At 37.8% G+C, this 26,485-nt stretch overlaps 1 protein-coding gene across 4 annotated transcripts in view; it reads left to right on the top strand.

Annotated features, from left to right (window-relative positions):
- Positions 1-1,900: 1,900 nt before the first annotated feature.
- ASPM (assembly factor for spindle microtubules) overlaps positions 1,901-26,485 on the top strand; it is a 53,789-nt gene continuing 29,204 nt past the window's right edge. Inside the window, exons 1-16 of one of the 4 annotated variants that reach the window (XM_043569083.1) lie at positions 1,901-2,497; positions 4,218-4,361; positions 4,538-6,020; positions 13,054-13,158; positions 13,805-13,951; positions 15,301-15,546; positions 15,821-15,888; positions 18,163-18,304; positions 18,892-19,022; positions 19,975-20,150; positions 22,617-22,762; positions 22,851-22,936; positions 23,363-23,584; positions 25,141-25,348; positions 25,444-25,586; positions 25,696-25,824. In XM_043569083.1, the coding sequence (XP_043425018.1) occupies positions 2,204-2,497; positions 4,218-4,361; positions 4,538-6,020; positions 13,054-13,158; positions 13,805-13,951; positions 15,301-15,546; positions 15,821-15,888; positions 18,163-18,304; positions 18,892-19,022; positions 19,975-20,150; positions 22,617-22,762; positions 22,851-22,936; positions 23,363-23,584; positions 25,141-25,348; positions 25,444-25,586; positions 25,696-25,824 (3,870 nt within the window). In that variant the 5' untranslated portion in view covers positions 1,901-2,203. Of the gene's footprint in view, positions 2,498-4,217; positions 4,362-4,537; positions 6,021-13,053; positions 13,159-13,804; positions 13,952-15,300; positions 15,547-15,820; positions 15,889-18,162; positions 18,305-18,891; positions 19,023-19,974; positions 20,151-22,616; positions 22,763-22,850; positions 22,937-23,362; positions 23,585-25,140; positions 25,349-25,440; positions 25,587-25,695; positions 25,825-26,485 lie in introns of all 4 variants that reach the window. The other 3 variants (XM_043569082.1, XM_043569085.1, XM_043569084.1) reach the window with 3 other exon arrangements.

Genomic DNA, 26,485 nt, shown 5'->3' with positions numbered 1-26,485 from the left:
TAGGGTCAGCTGTATTTGCAAAGATGAATGTAGGGTAACAAGCAATAATGCAATACTCTGGAACTATTAACAACTGTGATACTCCCACCCCCAGATCTAAAGGGATGAGGGGAGAACACCCATGTTGAGAGGCCACCTGTTCAACTACGAGTTGCTTTTAGTGTTGAGATGTAGTGAGTCCAAGGCAGGAGAGGAGTGGAGGAAGTAAGTACCTTTAGTGACCTCCCTCTTTGAAGCAAAACAGAAGCCATGGAGTAAGAAAAACTATTAATGTAGCACATATAGAATGCAGATCGGAATCCCACAGCAAAGAGCAGCCTGGAAAATAGTGGAGAGTGGAAATGGAGAGGCAAATAAAAAATATCCAGTACAGTTCATTCTGCTTTTTTAAAAAAAATTGTGAGTTAACAGCATTTATGAAAAACCGTGAAGGAAGAACACATATAAACAAAATGTGCTATCAACACGTTAAAAAAAGGTGAATCAAACCTTTCAGTGACTTAAGCTTTAGAGGGCTTGTATGTTCACTGTTAATTTGATGAATAACATTCACAATATGAAATAAGTGCAATTGAAAATAATTGCAATTCATATTAACATTTTTTTGCTTAAAAAAACTAGTAGTGTTCTCATTGTGCATCAGTCCTAAAGGATTCCACAAACAAACAAACAAACAAACAATATTCTTTAAAAATTGTTAACAGGATTCAACTTTAGGTCCTGTTGAGTGTCAGCGAATATAATTTAGTATAAACCTTACCTTTTTCCTTTTGTTTTCTACTCAGAGACTGCTTTGTGTCCCCATACACACATCCCCATACACACATCCATATATTATTTTTTAATTTCTTACTATCTTTAGAGGCAGTATGGTATAGCGGGTAAGAGCAAGAATATGGACCAACTGCCTGTGTACATATCCTAGCTTTGCAAGCTTGCTGTCTTGTATAGTCTATTGCTCATCTGCAAAATACAAATAGTAGCTATCTCACAGGGTTGAAGTAAAAGTTGAGATAAACGTGTAAAGGACCTTAAACAATCCCTGGCATATAGTAACAGTAATATGCAAGCCATAATCATTATTATGAGATACCTACAATTAAGATAAAAACCAAGAAGTTATTTGTCGCGGGCACTGCCTGTCAAAACCATTACTTATAGGGGCGCCTGGGTGGCGCAGTCGGTTAAGCGTCCGACTTCAGCCAGGTCACGATCTCGCGGTCCGTGAGTTCGAGCCCCGCGTCGGGCTCTGGGCTGATGGCTCAGAGCCTGGAGCCTGTTTCCGATTCTGTGTCTCCCTCTCTCTCTGCCCCTCCCCCGTTCATGCTCTCTCTCTCTGTCCCAAAAATAAAAAATAAACGTTGAAAAAAAATTAAAAAAAAAAAACCATTACTTATAAATTATTGGGAACCTCGGTTCTCTTTTGTTTATCTAGTTTTGCTACCAGTATCCCGGGGTAAGAACCAGCACGTAACAGAATTACTGAGCACCTGTTATGGTCAGTGACTGAAATGAGCACGTTGATACAATTATAAATTTAATTTTCTTCATTTTTCTCCCTTTCGTCCCCAGGAAACCGCAAAAGAAGAACTAATGAATATAGTGCTGGGTGGGGCATATTAGATGAATGATTTAAACTATTTTTTTGCCTACCTAACGGTTTTACGAAGGTGGACCTCTGGGCACCCGCAAAGATTGCTACATTTAACGTGGAAATGCTGTTACTGTCTTCCCTTTAACCCAACCTGTTTTCAAATAAAAAGGCGAATTTCAATTCTAACCCATAGTTTCAGGGTGTGCCCAAGACTCCGCCACGGTTTTCGCCCCCTCCTAGGAGACACGTTGCGGCCGAGAGGATTATTTAAATAAGGCGCTGCCGTCTCATTGGCTAGGGGCTGCTGCTCATTGATTGGCCTTGTGAGGAGGTGGGCGGTCTCCGGGCGCGCCCATTGGTGGAGGCGAAAAGTTTAAACCGAGGCTGAGGCCACAGTTGTTTTGCTCCTCTTTGGAGTTTGCGAATTTGTGGCGTTTGTTTCTTTTTTTTTTCTGGCGTGTCGGCTACTGGAAACGAAAGGGGGGGGGGGGGGCGGATTCGCTCTCACGACCTCCACAGCCGCCTCCGAGGGGACGCGGTCTGGGTCCCGCTCCGGAGCAGCCCTGTGGACGAGGCGCCAGAATTTCCGGGCGGCGTCTCGAAGCTGCCATGGCGACCCGGCGTGCGGGGCGAAGCTGGGAGGTGAGCCCCACGGAACGGAGGCCGTCGGCCAGGCCGCGGAACTCCGCGGCCGAGGAGGCGGCAGCTTCCCCGCCGGTCCTGTCTCTCAGCCACTTCTGCAGGTCGCCTTTCCTCTGCTTCGGAGATGTGCGGCTGGGAGCCTCGCGGACGCTGCCCCTGGCCCTGGACAACCCTAACGAGGAGGTGGCTGAAGTGAAGATCGCCCACTTCCCAGCCGCCGAGCAGGGCTTCAGCATCTCGCCGCGATCGTTTGAGCTACAGGTAGGTGGTGGGCTGGGCGTGCCCCGGCCCGCGCCCCCTCGGCGGGCTCTCACGCACCCTCCCTGGAAGGGGCGCGGCTTGGAAAAGAAACCCACAAATGAAAGACCCGTAGATCCTTTTCGCTGACTCTGGGCTGGTCCTTGTCCCACCGGCTCTATGGAAGGCTTGGGTGGGCGGTAACTTGGGCGGTGACCGCATACCACCGCGCGTGCACGGAGCATCCTTAGAAGCGTTCTAATAGACCTCTATTAAAATAGCTTTTTAGTAGACCTAAGGCGTTGCCAAAGACTTGGAGTTCTAGAGTTAATACTCTTATCTATCCATCTGTTTTTAAGATTGCCAGAAAGAGCAGCTTTTAAAAATGTTTTGCTTCCTATCAGTCATCTTCGCGTGCATTTTAGTGTCCATATGTATCAGGGAAACTGACTGCAAATAGAGTCAGGGTAACTATGCAGGTGCAATAGTGGGCTTTGTTTTGGCTGAAGGTGTCTACAGCAAAAAAATGAAAGCACCTGTTCAGGGTTTGTTTGTGCTTTTTTGTGCTTTTTTTTTTTTTTTGGTATGCACGCTTTAATATTTTAATCCTTTTTTCCCTTTGCTGTAGTGTACTTTTAATGGGGAATCCAATTTAGTTTTATGACTTGTTTCAAGAACAACCTGGGTACCTTTAATGCATTGCCTTGACCATGATAATGTTCCCATCCCTCTTACCAACTAGAAAATTTATGTTCTTATTTTGATTGCTGTGGCCTTTGCATTGAGTAGAACCTCTGAAAGTGTGAAAATAAGCCCCACTTTCAATGCGGAGTGGCTGATGCGGAGTCTGACCAGTTGTCTAAGCAACTGCTTCATAAGGTAGTGGGAAGAGGTTCTCATCTGAGGTCCATAGACGTGTGTGTTAAGCAGTGGTTCATTTACACTTAAGAACCTTTGTCTCCCCTCTTTTCTGTGGACAGATAGATTTTTTTCCCCGTCTATGTAATACTTTTTTATTTCTTTTTGTTACGTGGACTAAAGTTGTTTTATGGTTTTTAATTTTGTATTGTTAGAATATGCCGTCTTAACAGAGTAAAAGTTCACTTTTTTTAAGTTACATTTTTATTTCATTTTCTTAATGTTTATTGATTTATTTTTGAGAGAGGAGAGGAAGAGAGCAGAGGAGGGGCAGAGAGAGAGAATCCCAAGCAGGCTCCACACTGTCAGCTCAGAGCCTGTTGCAGGGCTTGAATTCAGGAACCATGAGATCATTACCTGAGCCCAAATGAAGAGTCTGCCGCTTAACCTACTGAACTACCCAGGCGCCCCTCACTTTTTTAAAGTGTTATAATTTAAAACTAGCTGCTTATGCTATTTTATGATTTCTACCCTAAAACAAAACTTGTCTTTTCTCCTCTGAAAAACAACGGACACAATTTGTTTTGTCATTGTCGGGGTTTTGCATTCGACAAATTCCTGCCGGGCTATGGGCTATAGATGCAATTAAGATTTTATTATAATTTTATTTTCTTGTTGAATCTTGTTATTATTAGTGGCTTTTTTCCTTATCATGACGTGAGATAGGGTAGGAAGATATATTTGACCTGTTAGATGTTATTATGGTGTAGAGTATTGGTGACCAATAATTATTAATCCTCTACTATGTCTAAATTGTACATAATATGTTTTGGTTATTATACATCACTACTTCTATAGTCATTCAAAATGTGTTCTTTGATTACAGCCTAAAGAAAAAATTATTATTTCTGTTAACTGGACACCATTAAAAGAAGGCCGAGTAAGAGAGATTGTGACATTTCTTGTAAATGATATTCTGAAACACCAAGCTATATTACTAGGAAATGCAGAAGAAAAGAAAAAGAAAAAGGTAATAAGTTTTAATCATTCTGTGATTTACTCTAAGAAAATAATAACATATAAGAATCATTTTATATTTATATTTATATTTTGATAAGTCTAAAAGTAACATGTCTGATATTGCTAATTTAAAGGTAATTTTCAGTAGCTGTCAACCTAATCTGTATGTTTTGCTTATTTTTGCAGAGGAGTCTTTGGGATACAATTAATAAGAAGAAAATGTCAACTTCTTCAAGTGATAAGAGGAATTCCTATATTCAAAATGTTAATACAACATTTTGTGTTTCCCAAAAAGCTGACAGAGTTCGGAGCCCACTACAAGCCTGTGAAAATTTGGCTATGAAAGAAGGCTGTTTCCTAACAGAAAACAATTCTTTAAGCCTTGAAGAAAATAAAATACCAATATCACCTATTAGTCCCATTTTCAAAGAATGCCATGGTGAGACGTCCTTGCCTCTTTCTGTACGTCGATCTACTACATACACATCTCTTCACGCATGTGAAAACGGGGAATTGTTTAAAGTAGAAGATGCCGATGGTTCAGAAGATTTTAATTTTAATGAGAAAGTGACAAGTGAAACTTCCTTTAGCTCCATACATAATATGAGTGGCCAAATTGAAGAGAATAGTAAGCTTATTCTTACCCCGACCTGTTGTTCAACTTTGAACATTACACAAAGCCAAGGAAATTTTCTAAGTCCAGATTCATTTGTAAATAACAGCCATGCAGCTAATAACGAACCAGAGGTAGCTACATGTCCTTCATCAGATACGTTTGGGAAAGATAATTCAAGTCCTGTGCATTTGGAATCAAAAACTGTACATAAAACTTACCGGACAATTTTAAGTCCAGATTCTTTCATAAATGACAATTATGGACTAAACCAGGATCTAGAACCAGAGTCAATTAACCCAATTCTGTCCCCAAATCAATTTGTAAAAGATAATATGGCATATATATGTATATCTCAGCAAACATGTAAATTATCATCATCAAATAAAAATTCTCAGGTCTCACAGTCTCCTCAAGATCAGAGAACAAATGGAGTTTTACCTTGTTTTCGTGAATGTCAGGGTTCCCAATCTCCTGAAGCTATTTTTGAAGAATCCAAAACTTTAGAAATGAAGTCAGATTGCTACAGTTTTACAAAAAATCAGCCTAAATTTCCTGTAATTCAGAATATTTCTAGTTACAGCCATGATAAACGTACAAGACGCCCAATACTTTCTGCCACTGTTACTAAAAGCAAATCCATTTGTAGCAGAGAAAACCAAACTGAGGCTAATAAACCAAAGGCAAAAAGATGTCTCAACAGTGTTGCAGGTGAATTTGAAAAACCAACAGATAATCAAAAAGAGAAAAGTGGTTTTCAGTCTTGTCTTCCAGTTATAGATCCAGTGTTCAGTAAATCTAAGAGTTATAAAAATGCAGTAATTCCTTCCTCAAAGACTGCTTTAGTTGCTCGCAAAAGAAAGAGTGAGGGAAACAAGGAAGATGCAAATGTGAGAGTTACGGTTACAGAACATACAGAAGTACGAGAAATCAAAAGAATCCATTTTTCTCCCGTGGAATCTAAAATGGCAACTGTTAAAAAAACAAAAAAGATGGTAACACCCATCTCAAAACATATTAGCTACAGAGAGAAATCAAACCTGAGGAAGAAAACGGGTGAGTCTTGTTTGTAAAATCTTTAATGAAAGCATACGTATAAGGAGCATATTTTCTGTTTCTTTTGGTTTAGTAAATGTCCTGTTGATAAGCTTGCATTAAGTTGTACTTTTCGTTTACCAGTTTGCTTCGTACAAGATGGAAAAGGGTGGGGCTGAATCCTAAAATCCTTTTGATTTTGTTCTTACTTAAACTTTGATATTTTGTTCATTATGATGTTTTTGCCTTAATTGTAATGTAAAAAAAAAAAATACTGCATTAAAATATTTACCTTGATTACCCCCGTTACTTGGTACCCACCTCAAGTTTTACACCCAGGGGAAAGTACTTCACTTGCCTCACCTTAGTCCAGGCCCTGACTGGAAGAGCTAGTGGTGTCCCTGGATCCCATATTACCATCTGAGAAAATGCAGAAGTTGTCTTGACATACTCTGTGTACCTCATGACATTATTCTCCCTCAGCCTTTACTTAGCCATTAATTAGCAACATAGATAGAGCCCCAGAGCTCTACATTCCTTTGGGAAAAATGTCATTGTTCCTTCCCCAGTACAACTGGGCCACCAAGACTACCTCAAAAACAGGACTAATTCCATCATACCCTTTTAACCCAAATTACCTCATGGTAGTTAAGGTCCAGGAAGGGAAACAAACCACTCTACTTATTTAACAGATAATTTATTTTTTTTTTAATTTTTTTTTCAACGTTTTTATTTATTTTGGGGACAGAGAGAGACAGAGCATGAACGGGGGAGGGGCAGAGAGAGAGGGAGACACAGAATCGGAAACAGGCTCCAGGCTCCGAGCCATCAGCCCAGAGCCCGACGCGGGGCTCGAACTCCCGGACCGCGAGATCGTGACCTGGCTGAAGTCGGACGCTTAACCGACTACGCCACCCAGGCGCCCCAACAGATAATTTAAAAGAATCCTAGAGCTCCTAGGAAGTATCACACATCTGTATTATCTCATTTCTCTTTGAATGTCCCTTCCTTAATTTGAACCGTTTTCTATATCTCTCCAGCTCTTTCAAGTGTCTGTGCCCTCTGGACTTACTCTCTTTCATTAGCATTATCTTTTCTAAACATTCCCTCAGTTTCTTGCCTTGCTGAAACCTGGCTCTCCCCTGAAAACACTGTTCTCATTGCCACCTTCTCAAGTTATGTCTGTTTTCTTTCGTATTCCTCTGACCTTGGGCCTCTTAATGGAATAGTGGACCACCTTCCTTCTCATATCTATTGTTTCTCCTTTCTTCCTTGAAAAACAAACAAAAAACAAACAGCAACAAAACAGCTTGAAGCTCATTTTTCATTCTCTTCCACCCATGTTCTTCCTTGTTACAGTAAAAGATTACTCTCAAGATTTTTACATTTGGCTTCTCCAAAACTACCGTCATTATCCTTTATGATTTCAAAATCCTTGTAGTGTATCCTTTGAATATTCTGGCCTTTTGATTCCAACGTACCTAGGCCACACTCTCCTAAAAGTCTCCAAACTCCAATCTCCAATCACCATCTCTGTTATTTTAGCATTTTCTCTTGAAACCCAGCTCCAACATTTTTTCTCCTCTTCATACACACACAATCCTTTAATCTAGCATGGTTTCCACAGTCCTCACTCTGACATGTCCTTACTTTCCTACTTATACAGCTTGGATTCCATAACTCAGCATCATCATTTAATTCATCGCTCTTCTCCCTCGTTGTATTTGCCTGGGAAATTCCATCCCAATCCAACCCTCTCTGCTCTGTGCTTGAACCTTGCTGGTTGGTCTTTAATGACCACTAATTTCAAGCAAGCCCTTAACTCTTTTTGGCTACATCTTTTTGGATTTATTGGCTTACATTGATTTACTGTAGACTATCTTATCCCTCCGTTCTTTTCTCCTGAAACCTCTAGCACCTCTCATTCCTCCTCTCTCATCGTTGATAATAGGAGGTAATATTTACTGAGCATATGTTCTGTCAGACCCAGTTGTAAGTGCTGTACTATTACCTCATTTAATACTCATAACAATTACACAAAATCATTATAATCAATACAGTATTTTTTAATGTTTATTTTTGAGAGAGTGGAGGGAAGGGGCAAAGAAAGAGAGGGACAGAATCCCAAGCAGATCCTGTGCACACAGCAGATTCTGTGCCCTTCTACCCAAGGACGTTGCTTTAGCAATTGTCTTCTCTGTCTCATATCTTAATTTTTTACTCTCTAATGGGTCATTTCTGATACAAATATGCTGTTATTACTTCCATCTCTTATAACAAAAACAACAACAAAAACACCTCTTATTGGTACCACTTATCCCTCCTGCAGCCCCTGCTCCATTCGTCTGCTTTCCTTTGAGCAAAACTCCTTGCAAGTACCTAAGTATTCACTTTGTGATAGTTCGCTGAGATATGGACACTTTTTTGTGTAAACATGAATTAAAAGGTGCTTTTTAATGCAAAAAAGTCACTTAGAAAGTTGCTTGTATTAGCTGTTTCCAATTCCTCTCCTATTTTTTGAACCCACTTCAATGAGCTTTTGACGACTTCACGGAAACCTTTCTTATCAAGGTCCTCGATACCTCCCTACTGTTAAATCCAGTAGATATTTCTCAATCTTCATTTTGAACTCTTAGCAAACTCTTTCTTGGATGCTTTGAGCCTCTGCCTTCTTGGAACGCTTTATTCTGCCATCCCCTCTCTCTCCTGGTTCTCTTCCTATTTCGCTGGCTGCTTCTTGGTTTTCCTTGTTCAGTGCTCTTTATCATCCCGGCCTCTAAATCCTGGAGTAGTGAAGGCTTAGTCATTGAACCTTTTTCATACTTTTACTCATTCTGTTAATGATCTCATTCCATCTCCTAGCTTTCAGTGCTGTCCATACATGGCAGCCTCCCAATTTTGTATCTTTAGGATGGACTTCTAATCTGTAGACTCATTTATCCAACATGTAACATTTTTGCTTCACTGTCTAGTGAGCATCTTTAATTTGTCCAAAGCCAAACCTTTACTGTCCCCTCTTCCATGATACACGTACCTGGCATGTTGCTTCCATCACAACACTTGCTACTGTGACCTCTCATCTCAGGCCCAAACCTTGTAAATGTCCTTAAGTGTCTTTCTCTCCAAGCTTTTCTTTATAAATTCAGACAGTCTGTCTGATTCCAAATTCAGTCCATCAACAAATTCTTTTCTTTTTTTTAAGTTCATTTATCGGGGCTCCTGCATGGCTCATTCGGTTAAGCAGCCTACTTTGGTTCAAGTCATGATCTCATGGTTCATGAATTGGAGCCTGTCATCGGGTCCTGTTTTGACAGCTCAAAACCTGGAACTGCTTCAGATTCTGTGTGTCTCTCTCTCTGCCCCTCCCCTGCTCGCTCGCTCTCTCTCTATCAAAAAATATTTGAATGAATATGAATAAATGTTAAAAAAAATTTAAGTTTATTTATTTTGAGAGAGAGACAGCCAGAGGGGTAGAGAGAGAGAGAATCCCAGGTAGCATAGAGCCCAATGTGGAGCTAGAACTCCGGAACCGTGAGATCATGACCTGAGCCGAAACCAAGAGGCTGATGCTTAACCAACTGAGCCACCCAGGTACTCCGAACAACAAATTGTATCTTCTCTTTCTTCCAAATACGGAATTTGATCATTTCTCACCATTTCCAGTGGCACCTGATTTAGTCTGTGTCATTGCAGAGCCTACTAACAGGCATTGTTTTCACCTTTGGCTTCTCTATAGTCTTATTTTCCAGTAGCAACGAGGGCAGTACTTTGAAATCTTGGAGTGTTGTGCCTTCAGCTTTGTTCTTCTTTCTCAAGCTTGCTTTAGCTATTTCGGGGCTTTTGTGGTTCCATGGAAATTTTAAGATTGTTCTATTCCAGTGAAAAATGCCTTTGGAATTTTGGTAGGAATTTCATTGAGTCTGTAGATTACTTTGGATAATATGAACATTCTAACAATGTTGATTCTTTAAATCCATGAGCCTGGAATTGGAATGTCTTTCCGTTTAGTTTTGTCTTCAGTTTCTTTCATCAGTGTCTTACAGTTTTCAGTGTACAGGATTTCACCTCCTTGGTTAAATTTATTCTTAGACATTTTATTCTTTTGATGCGATAGTAAATGGAATTGTTTCTTAATTTCTCTTTCTGATTGTTGTTAGTGTATAAAAATGCAACAGATTTTCATATATCGATTTTGTATCCTGCATCTTTCCTGCGTTCGTTTATTCCAACAGTTTTATGTTGGAGTCTTTAGGGTTTTCTGTATTTAATATTTCATCTGCAAATAGTGACAGTTTTACCTCTCTCTTTCTAAATTGAATAACTGTTATTTCTTTTTCTTGCCCAATTATACTATGTTGAATAAAAGTGGCAAGAGTGGGCATCCTTGTCTTGTTTCTGACCACGTGTCTTCTTCCATTCTTACCTGTTTTTTTCCTCAGTAATTCAAATCTTTCATTTATTTCAAGTACTATAATCAACTTTTATTAACTCTACTCCCTGATGAATTTGCCGCTAGGTACCTTCCCTAAGCAAATGTGAATTCAGCGTATATGACATCTTGTATGTACCTGTAAACTCTGTTTCTTTGCCTGTGTTGTTTTCTTGTTTCCTATAGATATTATCTGACCAGGTAACAAATTCCTTGAGAATAAGGAACGTACGTATATACCTTTTTTATTTTCTACAAGGTGTACAATAAGTGATGAATGAATGACTTACTAAATAAGCCACTGAAATGTTGACATTTGAACCTATAGTTTCTTTAAGGTGGCCACCTAGTTGAGCCTCTTTGCAGGGTTTAGAAAGAATTAGACACGCTGAGTATCTGATTTATGAGCCTATATGAGAGCATGGTAAGTCACTAAGAATGACTGACTCTTCTTTCTATTGTGATGAACCTAGGAGAGCAGAGAAAGAAGACAGTTTTCCTAGATGCATTTATTCAGTATTTATAAGGTGCCTGCTGTGTGCTATGCATTGTTCTAGGCTTTATGGATATGAGGGAGAAAAGGTAGAGTTTCTGTGTTCAAGTTGTCTCAGTCCTCTGACTTAGCTATGCACAGGGAATCACGAAAGCACAGAAATGGAGGCACTTTACTTGGCTTTTGTGAATGGCGAGGAGCTGTGAGATGGTTCCAGGAAAGGCTGCTCACAGGATAAAATGACTCCAGGCAGAGGGACTAGCTTCCGCAATGTTTCAGAATGAGGATTTTTTTCCTCTTAATGTTTAAAAGGTTCAAACACAAAGAAACTCAGAACCTGATAACTATCATGCCACAATTGACTGTGTTCCTTATTTTCACAATTGGCGAAGATTTGCAATCGTTCTAAATCAAAACTAAGCAAACTTTTCCTCTAAAGATCCCGATAATAAAAATTTAGGTTTTGCAGGCCAAATGATCTCTATTGCAACTACCAGACCTCCACTATTGTAGAAGGAGAAAGAGTCATAGACAATGTGTAAGTGAATAAGTGCAGCTGTGTTCCAATAAATTTTATTTATGTACACTGAAATTTGCACTTCATGTAATTTTCAAGTGTCTTGAAATACAGTCATTTTGATTTTTTCTCAACTTTTTACAAATGCAAAAACTATTCTTGGATTGTTGACTGTACAGAAGTGGCTGGATTTTGCCTGTGGGGCATAGTTTGCCCTCTGCTGTTTTTTATTAGCTCTTCATATTTAGCAGGTGTATAATCTGATGAAACTTGCTTTTGAGGAAGTGAACTGCTATCCTGATATAACCTATATCAACCTAGAAACGATATCACTTTGCCACTGTGACTCTTATTATACTTTTCTTTGTAGGTACCACCTACTGTCTCCCTCAGTCCCCTGGGTTAGATAACCTGGACATCATCTGCAGTTCTCATTCTTCTATCACCTGCCTAGCCAGTGGTTGTTAAGGCTTGTAGGTTCTATTAGAATTACTCTTTCTAATTTGTCTCTACTGCTTCTGTTTTAATTTAAATTCTCATAATAGCTAACTTGCGCTACTATAATAGCTTCCTCTTAGCTTTCTATCTCTAGTCTTGATCCCTTTTATGCCGTTGGCCACTGTTTTCTAAAATGTAAATGGTGGCGTCACCTCCTAGATTTGAGTCTTTCATTGGCATACCAGGTACTTCCAACTGACTAATAGTGCAGGCTCTGGGACTACAGTGCCCAGCTCTGCCACTTACTAGCTTGTGTGACTTTGACCAACTTGCTTAATTGTTCTAAGCTCCAGTATCCTAATTATATAAAACGAAAACCTATTTTTACAGAAAACCTATAGTAACAATAATACACTTCTTATAGGTTTTCTGGGATAATTGCATGAGGTATTCTATATTAAAAGACTATGCTAGTGCCTGCAGCAAAGCGTTCAAACATTAGCTGCCACTATTATTTTTACTATGATTGAAGTCTTTTCTACTTCTTTCAACCTCTTCTTGTATTGTTTTTCTGATATGTATTTTTTATTCAGGCACATTGCAGTTCTGTCAACAGGCCACATGCCTCATGCCTAACTTCCACTTTAAGAGTCCGCTCAAGTGTATTCCCATTTAGGAAGGCTGTCCTGCCCTTTTAAGTGAAGTTAGCTGTCCCTTCTCCTTGTTCTCATTGCTGCTAAAATGTTGTATTTTTCCTCTATGTATTGTATTGTAATTCCTTTTAAACTTCTGTACTAGACTGCGAACTTCCTAAGGGGTGGGGCCGTATCTCAATTCTGCATTCTCAGTACCTAGCATAGAATCTGCAATACATACATAAAATAAATTGTGATTGAATGTGACTCCTAGCTTCTGTAGGCACACAAGATAAAGTGTAACTTCTGGTTACACTTTATACATACATACATGTATGTATGTATGTATGTATGCATATAGAACTTCCAGATGTAGGTTTTATTGACCACCAAGTTCATAGCGTAGTACGGGGTACATAGTAGTTATTCAGTATTTGCTAAATGGATGTGATACTGAAGAACCAAATTTAACTTTAAGACAGTTCATTCATGGAACTTACTTCATTTTTAATGCTATTATTCTACTTTCTAACTTATTTTAGATTCATTAGTATATAGAACTCCTCATTCTAAAACAAACAAAAGGACAAAACCCATTGTTGCTGTGGCACAGTCTACTCTGACCTTCATAAAACCATTAAAAACAGGTAAGTGTTTACTATCTTTAAAGTCATTGAAAAACTGCCATGGAATGAAGCACGAGTGGCATTTGAAATGGATATGAATTGATACTTTTTTGTTGCATTAAAGCCTCGAGGCATTTTAAAATGTGTATTCAAATAACAATTAGGATATTTTCTCAGACTTCGGTGAAATTGACTCAGGTAACTTAGGATTTTTAAATAACCAGGAGATGGAGCGCCTGGGTGGCTCAGTCGGTTGAGCAGCCAACTTCGGCTCAGGTCATGATCTCGTGGTCCGTGAGTTCGAGCCCCGCATCGGGCTCTGTGCTGACAGCTCAAAGCCTGGAACCTGTTTCGGATTCTGTGTCTCCCTCTCTCTGACCTTCCCCTGTTCATGCTCTGTCTCTCTCTGTCTCAAAAATAAATAAACGTTAAAAAAAATTTTTTTTTAATAAATAAATAACCAGGAGGTACAGCTCTACTTTTTCCCTTTAAACTTTGATTATATTTTGTACCTAAAACGCTTTCAACTGTTTGCACTAAATAGTGGAAAAGCGAATATTGTTCAGTGTTTTAAAGGGGGTTTTGCTAGGAAAAATGGTCGTTTGCTATATATTGCATAATAATGTAAAAGAGAACTTCTTATGCAATAAACCAATTGTATTCGTAGATATTCCTAGACATCCAATGCCGTTTGCTGCAAAGAACATGTTTTATGATGAACGCTGGAAGGAAAAGCAGGAGCAGGGCTTCACTTGGTGGCTAAATTTTATATTAACTCCTGATGACTTCACTGTAAAAACAAATATTTCTGAAGGTAAACATTAAATTAATGTTTAAGTTAAATGATACTGTTTTAACAGATAGTTTTTAACATGAATTTTCATTTTTTTAATTATACATATATATTATAGTTAATGGCATAGCTCACTAATTCATTGACATGAATGCTAAAGATTCATATAAGTGAGAATTTTTAGGGAATTCTGTACTAAAAGTACTAAACTTTTTTTTTTTTCTTTTTGCTTACCATTCTTGTTCATCAGCCAATTCAATTCCAGCCTTTCAGGGGAATGAGTTTTATTTTAATGCAAGTTCAGTCTGAATTAACAGTGAAGCATGACTACTAAGAAATCCAATTCAATCTTAACCACATTAATAAAGTGCAATGTCCTGGTGAATAAATCTAATAGCCTTACATGACCTGATCCTTTCAGGCATATTGTCTTCCCTTTTTTTTTCTTTTTTTGTCTCCACTTTCACATACCTTAGTTTGAGATGTGTGTAGGAAGACTACAGAATTTTGAGGAATCTTAAAACCAGTTGATATGGAGAAACATCTCAGTGTTTGTTCTGGAAAAGGGAAGACTCAGATGTAGAGCAAGATGGAAACATGCTGTCCTTCAAACATTTGAAGGCTTTCTTCCTGAGAGGAAGGGAAACTTAACTTGTGCTACTCTTGCATAGAAATGATAGGGATCCGTTCAACTCAAGATAAGGAAGAATCTTTGTAAACATTTAAATTGCCAAGCCATCGCATAGGCTGTCTTTAAGATGATGGTTTCTCCACTGTTACAGTGTTCAGGGAGAGGCCAGTCTATATTTGTTAAAGAACAATATATAGGATTTTCCCATTAAAAGCCCTTTGACTAGATGATCTCTAAGGCTGCTTTTCTTTTTCTCCAGAAGTAAACACAGCCTGATACTTAGTTCTCTTGGGAGAAAATGTGTTTTATAAAATTTCAAATTGCATTTCAAAATTTAATTGAATTTTTTAAAGTCACGTTCTTTAAGAGACTTTTTTTTGCTTTTAATTTATGCAGAGGATGGAAACAGAGAAACCAGTTAGGAGACTATTTTAGTCTAGGTTAGAGTTGATTGATAGTGTTTGAACTTGGATAATAGTGGTGGGTAGCTCTAGAAGTAACTCTCACGTTAGACTTGGGATCCATTTTGCAGGTAGAGCTCCAGGTTGCGATGATAGAATGGCCCACGGTATTGAGTGAAGAGTGACACTCCTATTTTGAGATAGGAAAGAGAAGAGCAAGCTTGTAAGGAGCAGAGAAGAAATCCTATTTTGGCCATCTTAAATTGCACGTATTGCTGGATTTAAGGATATGGATCTATAGTTTCACCGGAAACATTCTTCCTTTTGTTTTTACCCAGTAAATGCTGCTACTCTTCTTTTGGGAGTGGAGAGTCAACATAAAATCAGTGTTGCTAGAGCTCCTACAAAAGATGAAATGTCTCTCAGAGCTTACACTGCTCGGTGCCGGCTGAATCGATTACGTCGGGCAGCATGTCGTTTATTTACTTCTGAAAACATGGTCAAAGCTATTAAGAAGCTTGAAATTGAAATTGAAGCTAGGCGGTTGATTGTTCGAAAAGATAGACACCTCTGGAAAGATCTGGGTAAGAAGATATAGAAATCTTGAGATTAGTTCGTTGAAAACACTTGAGATTTTGTATTTTAGAGTCAGATTTGTACATGATTTCACTTTGCTGCCTACCATCTTATACACTTTAATATGATCAATATACATTTAAGAATGGATATATATTTAAATTAATTGATTTCATGTATGTAATTATCTCTTTTTTCCACTGATTTCTCTCCATAAAATTTTATTTATTGTCTCTATTTGATTAGTGGTCTGAGCTTACTTGCTTTTCACATGCATTTCAGGAGAACGGCAGAAAGTCCTGAATTGGCTGTTATCATATAATCCTTTGTGGCTACGTATCGGCCTAGAGGTAAGTATATACACTTCAGTTTTTGAAATGATATACTTTAAAAAAAGTATACTGTAAATTTTTAAAATTATTTTTAAAACTTTTTATTATATACTTTTATTGTGTACTTTTTTATTATATATTCCTTTAGTAGACTTTTTATTATATATTTTTAATAGATTCTTTAATAAAATATAGTTTCACTTATAAAGTCATTTGGTTAGTTTAATTGATCTTTGAGTACAAATTTTAAGGTCCTTTAATAAATACTCATTAGGTAATTAGATCATGCCATTATGTATTATTGCCATGTCATCACAAAAGAACTTTCCTGGTAGTTTTCTTAAATATCAATAGTTTGGTACTTGATATAATAACAGGTATAGTAAACTCTTTTTTGAGCTTTTACAAATGATCATACTGGGCCATTTTAAATATATTTCAAATAATTGAACCTCTTTAAAACCCAGTGAGGTGTGTATTACTATTTCCATTTCACTGACAAAACTGAACCTTAGATTTTAAGTAACATGCCAGATGCCAACTAGTAGTCAGGATTTGAGACTATGCCAGTCTGATACCAGAGTCCAAACTTGTAGCCATGTTGATGTAACTCTTCCCATAAAAACGTTGAATTTGAGTTTTTCACTTGGTGCATAGCTCAATAATACTTAGGGTTTTAAAACTGAATGGAAAGGACCTTAGCGGTTGTAAATTAAAAATATGATTTTATTTAAAACCTCCTCTCTGTGTTTATAGATTTCCTTTGTCTTTTACTGGTACACTTTTACATTTTCTTTTGGCTTTTTGCCATTGTCATGTGAGATATTCTGTTCTTCAGCTTATTCCAGGTGTTGGAATAGAATGATCTTTGGGACTGAAAGGAATTGTTAGCAATAATTTGGCTTTTATTTATCAAGAAGCTGTGGCACAAAGAGAACAAATGATAAGCTTACTGTGGTCATACAGCTGGATAGTGTCATTGCTAAGATTTCTTATTTCAGTTTAGTATACTTCATTAATCGGAAAATTACGTATCAACCAGCTCTGCTTCACAAGTCAAATAATTCTAGAACCTTAACTGGAGTATAATCCCTCTATTTGGGACACAGCATTTTGTGCCAAAGGTAAAAAGCATGAGGTTTAGGTGGAAACTTAATGCCTTTTAAAACTTCTGCTTGGATAAAATGCGCATATTCCACCGGCCAGAGCACATTATTTGGCCAAACACAAATGAACTAGGACAGCAAGTCCATGGCAGTTGGTGGGGATGTACAATCCTTTTAGAGGGAAGCGAGGGAGGAGTCCTTGTGAACAAAATATTTTACCTCACCGCCACACCTTCAGGTTCTGGTAGTGGGCATAACCTTTGAGGATTTTAAGAAAACATCAAAGGCAAAAAACATAAGTAAATAAAAATACAGTTTTTCTATTTTGGCATATACTTCCTATGCTTTTATCTCTATATTTTGTTAACGTAAGGTTACAGGGTATAATTTGATATGTTTTTAGTTTTTTCTAATCACTTTAAAAATCATTAAACTAGACATGTTGATGTTAAACTAATTTCGTATTTAAATCATTAATTATAAATGGATCTGAACTTCCCAAATTGTTATCTTAGATTATTTGCAGATGGGTTTCCACGTGTTGACTATTAGAAAATTTTGAATATTTTCATTTCTGTTGTACCTTCATGATATACTTAGTGCGACAATTCTAATTGAATTTGAACAATATGCCTACGTTTGGTAGTTTTTTTTTTTTTTTTTTTAATGTTTGTTTCTTTTTGAGAGAGAGAGAGAGAGAGAGAGAGAGAGAGAGCGTGAACAGGGGAGGGGCAGAGAGAGACAGGGAGACACAATACGAAGCAGGCTCCAGGGTCTGAGCTGTCAGCCCAGAGCCCAATGCAGGGCTTGAACTCATAAACTATAAGATCATGACCTGAGCTGAATTCAGTCACTTAATCAACTGAGCCACCCAGGCGCCCCATACATTTGATAGTTCTTTAAAGGAAAACATTAAAATGTAAATATCACTTGTCAGATACTTAAGAATTTATCTTAGCCTTGAGCTTTTGCCTTTTTTCCTCATACACCATACGCACTAAAAACTGCACAAAACATATACACAGTTTAAAGAAGTTACTTAGCATATATCCGTGTTATTTACATACTATTTAGAAATAGAACATTAGAATATCCTTAGAAGATCATAGTCTGCTCTCCCCCTCTTGTATCCCTTTGCTTCTTAAAGGTAACATAGTCTTGACTTTAGCTTTTAATTTCTTTTCAGACAATTTATGGAGAACTCATATCTTTGGAAGATAACAGTGATGTCACAGGGTTGGCTGTGTTTATTCTGAATCGCTTACTTTGGAATCCTGATATAGCCGCTGAGTATAGACACCCCAGTGTTCCTCATCTCTATAGAGATGGTGAGTAGTTCTGCCACCACCGCGTCCTCTCCACACTCTGCATAAATGTTGTCTTCTTATTCTTCCTGTCTCTGTTTAAATTTTACCTTCTTAGAGCTGCCAATATGAATAGTCAGTCCCTCTCTCTACTCTCCTCCCTTTCTTTACCCTCATCATTCCCCATCATTTCCTTCATCACTATAATTATTTTTACCTTTTTATTGTCTCTACTCACCCTGTCCCCAGAAGTAGGCAGTAAGGCCTGCGGAGATCATAGTAGTTTTAGTTTGCTACCACATATGGCACCTAAGATGCTACCTGCATAGTAGGTGCTCATTAAATATTTGTTGCATGAGATAGACTAAATCACTTGATATCTCTGTGCTTCTGTTTCCTCCTCTATGAACTGGAAATATTAAATGATACCTGCGTCATAGAGTTACTATGAGTAGTACATGAATTCATATATATAAAACACTGAGAAAGGCACATAGGGTTCTATTTATGCTTACTATTACTTTTCTTTATTAGCACATTGTTATCATATTTTCAGGTGAAACTTGTCTTTCACAGATTAACTTGCTGTGCTGTTTTGTGCTTCATTGAAGGTCATGAAGAAGCTTTGTCTAAGTTTACATTGAAAAAGTTGTTGTTGTTGGTTTGTTTCCTTGATTATGCCAAAATCTCCAGACTTATTGATCATGATCCTTGTCTCTTCTGTAAAGATGCTGAATTCAAGGTATAGCTTTCATTTCTTTTATATTTCACATTTAAGACTTTTGCTTGTTTCTGTTGTGTATTTTCTCCTTAAAAACTTTGAAGTTTCCCAAAGAACAGTACTCTGGAGTGGAACAGTGTGTAGTCCGTCTTAGTAGTAGTTCTAACCCCACCTAACTTAATGGTTGACCTTTCACCTGCACACCCTATTAACTTTGATTTGAGAATCAATGAAACTGTACTTCTGAGGAATTAACTTCGGGTTGGGGAGAGATTTCACTCCTAATTTAGCATATTATCAAATTAATACAGGGGCGCCTGGGTGGCTCAGTCAGTTGAGTGTCTGACTTCGGCTCAGGTCATGATCTCACGGTCTGTGAGTTCGAGCCCCACGTCGGGCTCTGTGCTGACAGCTCTGAGCCTGGAGCCTGCTTCGGATTCTGTGTCTCCTTCTCTCTCTGACCCTCCCCCATTCATGCTCTGTCTCAAAAATAAATAAACATTAAAAAAAAATTAATACTAATTTTTGGAGTCTATTATTATGAGTAATTTTTTCCAAGGCCTTAAATTGGAAATAGATGTTCATTATTACTGTATGATATAAAACCGACATTTTTTTCTTTAAATGTTTATTTGTTTATTTTGGGAGAGAGAGAGAGAACACATGCAGGAATAGTGGAAGAGCAGAGAGAGAGAGAGAAAGAGAGAGAGAGAGAGAATCCCAAGCAGGCCCTGCACTGTCATCACAGAGCCTGATGTGGGGCTCAATCTCATGAACTCTGAGATCATGACCTGAACTGAAAGCAAGAGTCAGACGCTTAACCAACTAAGCCACCCAGGCACGCCCTGACTTTTTTTTTATACTACCATTAATTTTACTTTATTTCTATATGCTCAGAATTTTAAGAATTTGTTATTATTGTAAACAAAATTATAATCTTGGAATATAATACCTGAAACTTGTTTCTCCATAGACTAGTAAAGAAATTCTTCTGGCTTTTTCACGAGACTTCCTAAGTGGTGAAGGTGACCTTTCCCGTCACCTTAGCTTTTTGGGATTACCTGTTAACCATGTGCAGACACCCTTTGATGAATTTGATTTTGCTGTTACAAATCTTGCTGTAGACTTGCAATGTGGAGTGCGTCTTGTGTAAGTATAAGAAATAGAATAATTTTCCTTAATGGAATAGACTAAAATTTTCTAGAAAACACTTTTCTGTATTTACACAGTCTTTCCTGCTCTTTCATATAATGCAATAAATTTCAGGATTAAAAAACTTGGGGTAAATATCTCCAACACTTTGGTAAAATGTGTCAATTTTAAACCATGTCTCCTGTCCACATTTTTTTTCCATGCTGGCAGTGACTAGGGTCACTGTGAGTAGGAACTATTGATGCCCCAGAGTAGGAGTTGGGACAAGCATGGAACTAATTAAAATATCAAACATTTAAGTATCACGTGTATCATCAATGATTTCATGAGTACTCCATCACTTGGGACCAATTCTAGCAGTGTTAATAACCTTGTTTTACATATGAGGAAAAGTAAGATGAAGTGACAGGCCTTGCCCAAGTTTTATATCATGATATTGAGACATAAACTCAGGATGTCTGGCTTCAAAGCACACAGCATCTGTCAGTAACAAACTAGAATCTTCAAAATTGGCTGTTATGTGAATTCAGTGTGCTGTTCCTGCTTTGGAAGGAGTGGTCGTGAGCATGGTACTATAGTTGACCGCTTTAAGATGTACACATTGGAGACATTTGTCTTATTTCTAGGAAACTCTCCAAATTTATGTTACATTTGACATTTGTGAGGAAGGGATCTCTGGAAAAATCCCCACTTCTTCAAAAGCAACATACATGTCACATGCTTCCTTCTAAATTAAATTTCCATGAACATTCTTTTCTGATCATATGTTCTCACAGCTATGTTCTCATAGCTTTTGAACTTTATTGTAGTTTTCTCTTACTTGAGCAGTTTCCATAGAGGCTAGCGCATTGGCTGAAAATGTTTCACATGTTATTTTTGTATTTAATTTGTTCATTTCATAAATCCAAGCCGCCACATCTGTTTTCTGGCCAATAAGAATTCACATTTTTAGACTTTTTCCACTTTCCAGGAGGGGCAGTGATTGGTTTCATGTTTGGTGCTATTTTCCACAATGAAAGACATGTTTTATGTTTTTACAAGAGTTACTGAGGACTTAGCAGTATTGAACATTGATGCTTTTCATTTGATCAGAACCTCTCACTAGTTAAGAGACTTGACCATGCATACCAGATTTCTACTTTCTTCAGCGTCAGCAAAATGATCATAGATCTTTGACGTTATTTGAGAATGCTTGACAATGGTTGATGTACTAATGCCATAGGTGATGAGGTGGTCTACTGTTGCAGAAATGCTTCATATGTTGATTGGGCAGTTGACCTGGAATGATCTTAAGTTGCTTTCTAACCTTTAGAAATTATGGTTCTATAAACAATTCTGCCAAATTTTAGCTATATATAATAATCCATTTAAGCTTGCTTTTTCTATAGAAACACTGATTATTGTCTAGTAGATAAAATACTAGTGACCTAGATGATATTAGGGGTTTGAATTTAAATTGGAGTATATGTGTCTTTTTGAGATAGGTGTTCATATTTTTACAACAGGATGGCTTTGGAATTTGATAAAACTGAGTTTGAGTTCTGATCTCAGTTCTGTCATTATTAGCTATGTGACCACAAGCAATTTACTTAATTTGTCTGGGCTTTGGTTCCTTCATCTGCACAAAAGTGGGATAATAATGCCTGATTGTGGGATTTGCTATGAGGACTAAGAAAAGACAGCACGTCCTTGATTTGTAGAATACATAAATACACTTTCCTCCATAAATACACTTTCTCCTTTCCTTTCCCTGTAAAACTCTGTTATTTTGTTCATGTGTTCATTTATGTGTGTCTCATCTGTTGTTTTTTTTTTTTTTTTTTTTACATTCTGTTCATAGACCTCAAACCCCAGGCTTAAAATGAGAATGACTCTTATTTGCTAACTATGAAGCAACAGTTTTCAGATAGTTTTTTGGGATCTTTCTAACCTAAAATTCTTTAAATGTTGGAAATTTATGTGGGTGATAACTATATTTAAATAAATTTCATCTTACGTATATATTTTATTTTGTTTTGGTTTTGTTTTTATATGTGTGTGGGGGGGATTAAGTTTATTTGTATTTATTTTGAGAGAGAGAGGGAGAGAGAGAGAGAGAGTACAAGCCAGGGAGGGGCAGAGAAAGAGGGAGAGAGAAAATCCTAAGCAGATCCCATGCTATTAGCATGGAGCCCGACACGGGGCTCAATCTCACAAACTGTGAGAATATGACTAGAACTTCACCAACTGAGCCCCCCAAGCACCCCTGTTTTTTTTTGTTTTTTAAAGCAAAGTTAAGTTTATTTTTTCCTGTGATAAGGACAATCATACACTGACAGATTCTTAGCATCTCAGTGTGGGGAAGGTAAGGACAGGATATTTATGACATTTTGGGATATGGTTTGAGACCCATCTTTTGATGCAGGGGGCTTTTCCTATATATTTTTATATGACAGTCTCATCTGAAAATTCCTTTATTGTTAGGCGAATCATGGAACTTCTCACACGGGACTGGAATCTCTCAAAGAAACTCAGGATCCCTGCAATAAGTCGTCTTCAGAAGATGCACAATGTCGACATTGTTCTTCAAATTCTTAGATCACGAGGAATTCAATTAAATGATGAACATGGTAAAAATTGAGTAAAGATAAAAATTTTTCTTCTCACCAAAAATTGATATATACATAGATTGTGCTAACAAACTGATTTCATTTACAGGAAATGCAATCCTATCTAAGGATATTGTGGATAGGCACAGAGAAAAAACTCTTGCGTTACTTTGGAAAATAGCATTTGCTTTTCAGGTATTGTACATTTTGTAAATTTTGCACTTTTTGTCAATTTTCAGTACTGATTTATAGAAGCATTTTGCATCAGATAAGGACTAGCAAAATTACTAGGGTTTATTCTGTCCCAGGAACTGTGGTAATTGCTATATATATATTCCAATTTAATCTTCACAACACCCGTGTAAGGTAGGTGTTGTCATTACCTCATAGGTAAGAAAACCAAAGCTAAAAGTTACCTTATTGATAGGAAGCAGAGACGAGACTAGAACCCAGGATCGTGTGGTCCTAAATCTTCTGTGTGATTCACATGACACACATTAACCACTATGCATTCCACTGCTTCATAAACTATGTTTACCGTAAGGAAAAAGACTAACTTTTGTGGGTTACAAATGACGCATGAAAAACATAAAGAGACTTATCTTTTTTTGTGTGTTTCAGGTGGATATTTCCCTTAATTTAGACCAGTTGAAAGAAGAAATTGACTTTTTAAAACACACACAGAGTCTGAAGAAAACAACGTCTGCACTGTCATGCCATTCTGATGCTATTATCAATAAGGAAAAAGACAAAAGGAATAGTGGTTCCTTTGAACGATATAGTGAGAGCATAAAGCTCTTGATGGATTGGGTAAATGCTGTTTGTGCTTTCTATAATAAAAAGGTAAGTTTCTTTGTTTTGTTTTCTTTTACTTCAGTGTCTTTAAATACATTTTGGTTAAAGTCAGACTTCAATTCCTAAAATATTTCATTGCATTTCTTAAATAATTTAGTTTATATATGAGCAAACTTGTCCTCAAATGAGTGAGGATATTTTCACTTACTGTATTTAATCTGTCACCAATTGTGTAATGCATGATTACTAAGAAAAATTGTTCTAGTCAGGAGTTTTAATAGGAGACACTTGTATAAAACTGGGACACCTAAGGATCACACCCTTTTTATAAAGGTAAATTCAAATAAACCCATCATGCAGGAAGGATCAATAGAGAACCTGACCGCTGGGTACAAGGAGGAGGAAAAAATCTAAGTTGAGTGTTTTATTAGACTGATACTATACTTCTGTGTGAACTATACCTTTAATTGTAAATATGTAAAAATGAATAAAATATCTGGTAGGGAATATGAAGCCAGAAAAATGATACAGAATACATGTAACTGAATATAGTAAAGTATTACACCTTGACCGACTCTGGTTATAGAAAAAAAGTCAGATAGATGGATCATCTTCTACGTTTTAACTAAATATTAGAGAGCCACTAAAGATTAGCAGAGAGTGTGTTCCAAACCTTTCTCTTAACTTCTGCTGTTGCTGGCAATCCTTGGCATTCCTTCACTTACAGATACATTATTCCAATCTCCACCTCTGTTCTCACATAGCATCTTCCTGTGTCTGCCTCTGTGTCTCTCTCCATATAAGGATACCAGACATACTGATACTGAGAACCCACACTCCTGCAGTATGACCTCATCTCAACAAATTAAATCTGCAGTGAGTCTATATCTGAATAATGTGACATTCTCAGGTCCTAGGAAGGACGCGAATTTTTTAGGGATCCTATTTCTCCCAACACAATAATCAAAAAATTTTTTTCATGTTTATTTATTTTTGAGAGAGAGACAGAGCATGAACAGGGGAGGGGAAGAGAGAGGGAGGGAGACCCAGACATGAAGCAGGCTTCAGGCTCTGAGCTGTCAGCACAGAGCCCAACTCAGGACTCAAACTCATGAAATCTGGAGATCATGACCTGAGCCGAAGTTGGACACTCAACCAACCGAGCCACTCAAATTTTGTTTTTGAAATAGAATTTTATGGGGCGCCTGGGTGGCGCAGTCGGTTAAGCGTCCGACTTCAGCCAGGTCACGATCTCGCAGTCCGTGAGTTCGAGCCCCGCGTCAGGCTCTGGGCTGATGGCTCGGAGCCTGGAGCCTCTTTCCGATTCTGTGTCTCCCTCTCTCTCTGCCCCTCCCCTGTTCATGCTCTGTCTCTCTCTGTCCCAAAAATAAATAAACGTTGAAAAAAAAATTTTATAAAAAAAAAAAAAAAAGAAATAGAATTTTATAATTGAGAATTTGGCTATAAATATAGTATTCTTCTAGGTCCTATTAACACCTAATGTGATATTCTCAGCTGTTAAAAGGAAATACGGACCATAAAACCACTAATAACCTATATTACTATATAATCCCAGTTAATTATGTTTCTGGTATTTCCATCAGGTGGAGAATTTTACAGTGTCTTTCTCAGATGGGCGTGTGTTGTGTTACCTGATCCATCACTACCATCCTTACTATGTGCCTTTTGATGCTATATGTCAGCGCACTACTCAGACCGTAGAATGCACCCAGACTGGTTCAGTGGTGTTAAATTCATCCTCTGAATCCGATGGAAGTTCTCTGGATTTGTCTCTTAAAGCACTTGATCATGGTTAGTCCCTTTTGGCTGATGAACGTTTCAAGTTTTTCTTTGCTGTGTGAGATTTTTGACTGGACCTGTCTCATCTTTTTTTATTTGCATAGTAGAAAACACTTCAGAACTATACAAAGAACTGCTAGAAAATGAGAAGAAAAACTTTCAGTTGGTTAGGTCTGCAGTTAGAGACCTTGGTGGAATACCTGCTATGATTCATCATTCAGATATGTCCAATACGATTCCTGACGAAAAGGTAAGCAAAAGAAGAGTTTCTAACTAAGAATAAGAGTCTCAGAAGGTGACAGTAAAAGTTGCACAATCTCTGTTAAACATCTGCTTTCATCTCTTCTGTTGTCTCTTAGGTGGTTATTACCTATTTGTCATTTCTTTGTGCAAGACTTTTGGATCTTTGTAAAGAAACAAGAGCTGCTCGACTTATACAGACAACTTGGAGAAAATACAAACTAAAAACAGACCTAAAACGTCATCAGGTACTAGTAAAAAATGAAAACACTGTAAGGTGAATTGTACTTCGCAAAATCCCAGTTGGTTGATTCCTGATAGGATTTTTACGTTTTATTGATGTGTGAAACTATGGACATAATTTTAGTAATTGTGTGTGTTTTGAGTTAGGGATGGATATTTCTCCCTAACTCCTGATGTTTGCTTCAGTGGATGTGTCTTCCAGCTGCTTTCCCCAAGTTTGCTCCGGGGGAAGTAGAATAACTTACTTCCTTTGTAAATTTGTGAAAGTAAACTCAGGAGACCTAACTCAGCATTTGCTTCTTCTTGGAATCTAACGTATCTCCAGGGAACAGGAGCTTTCCATGAGGTTTTCATGCTGTGTTCGGGGAGGCTTGGTGCTGGAGTGGCCCTTGGGTCTAGGCGTCTAGTGCCTGGTTTTGCAGTTCAGTTAGCCAGTTCATTCTGTCTGTCATGAAACTGTTTTCCAGTGTTTTCTTTATTAGTTTATTTTTTTTAATGTTTGTTTATTTTTGAGAGAGAGAGTGGGGGAGAGAGAGAGAGAGAGACATGGAGCATGAGTGGGGGAAGGGCAGACAGAGAGGGAGACACAGAATCTGAAACAGGCTCTCGGCTCTGACCTGTCAGCACAGAGCCCGATGCGGGGCTCGAACCCACGAACTGTGAGAT

The sequence above is a fragment of the Prionailurus bengalensis genome, chromosome E4, assembly GCF_016509475.1.
Source record: "Prionailurus bengalensis isolate Pbe53 chromosome E4, Fcat_Pben_1.1_paternal_pri, whole genome shotgun sequence".
NCBI classification, from domain to species: Eukaryota; Metazoa; Chordata; class Mammalia; order Carnivora; family Felidae; genus Prionailurus; species Prionailurus bengalensis.
The sequence above is the reverse complement of the archived record's forward strand: the minus strand, read 5'-3'. Positions and strand labels throughout refer to the sequence as shown.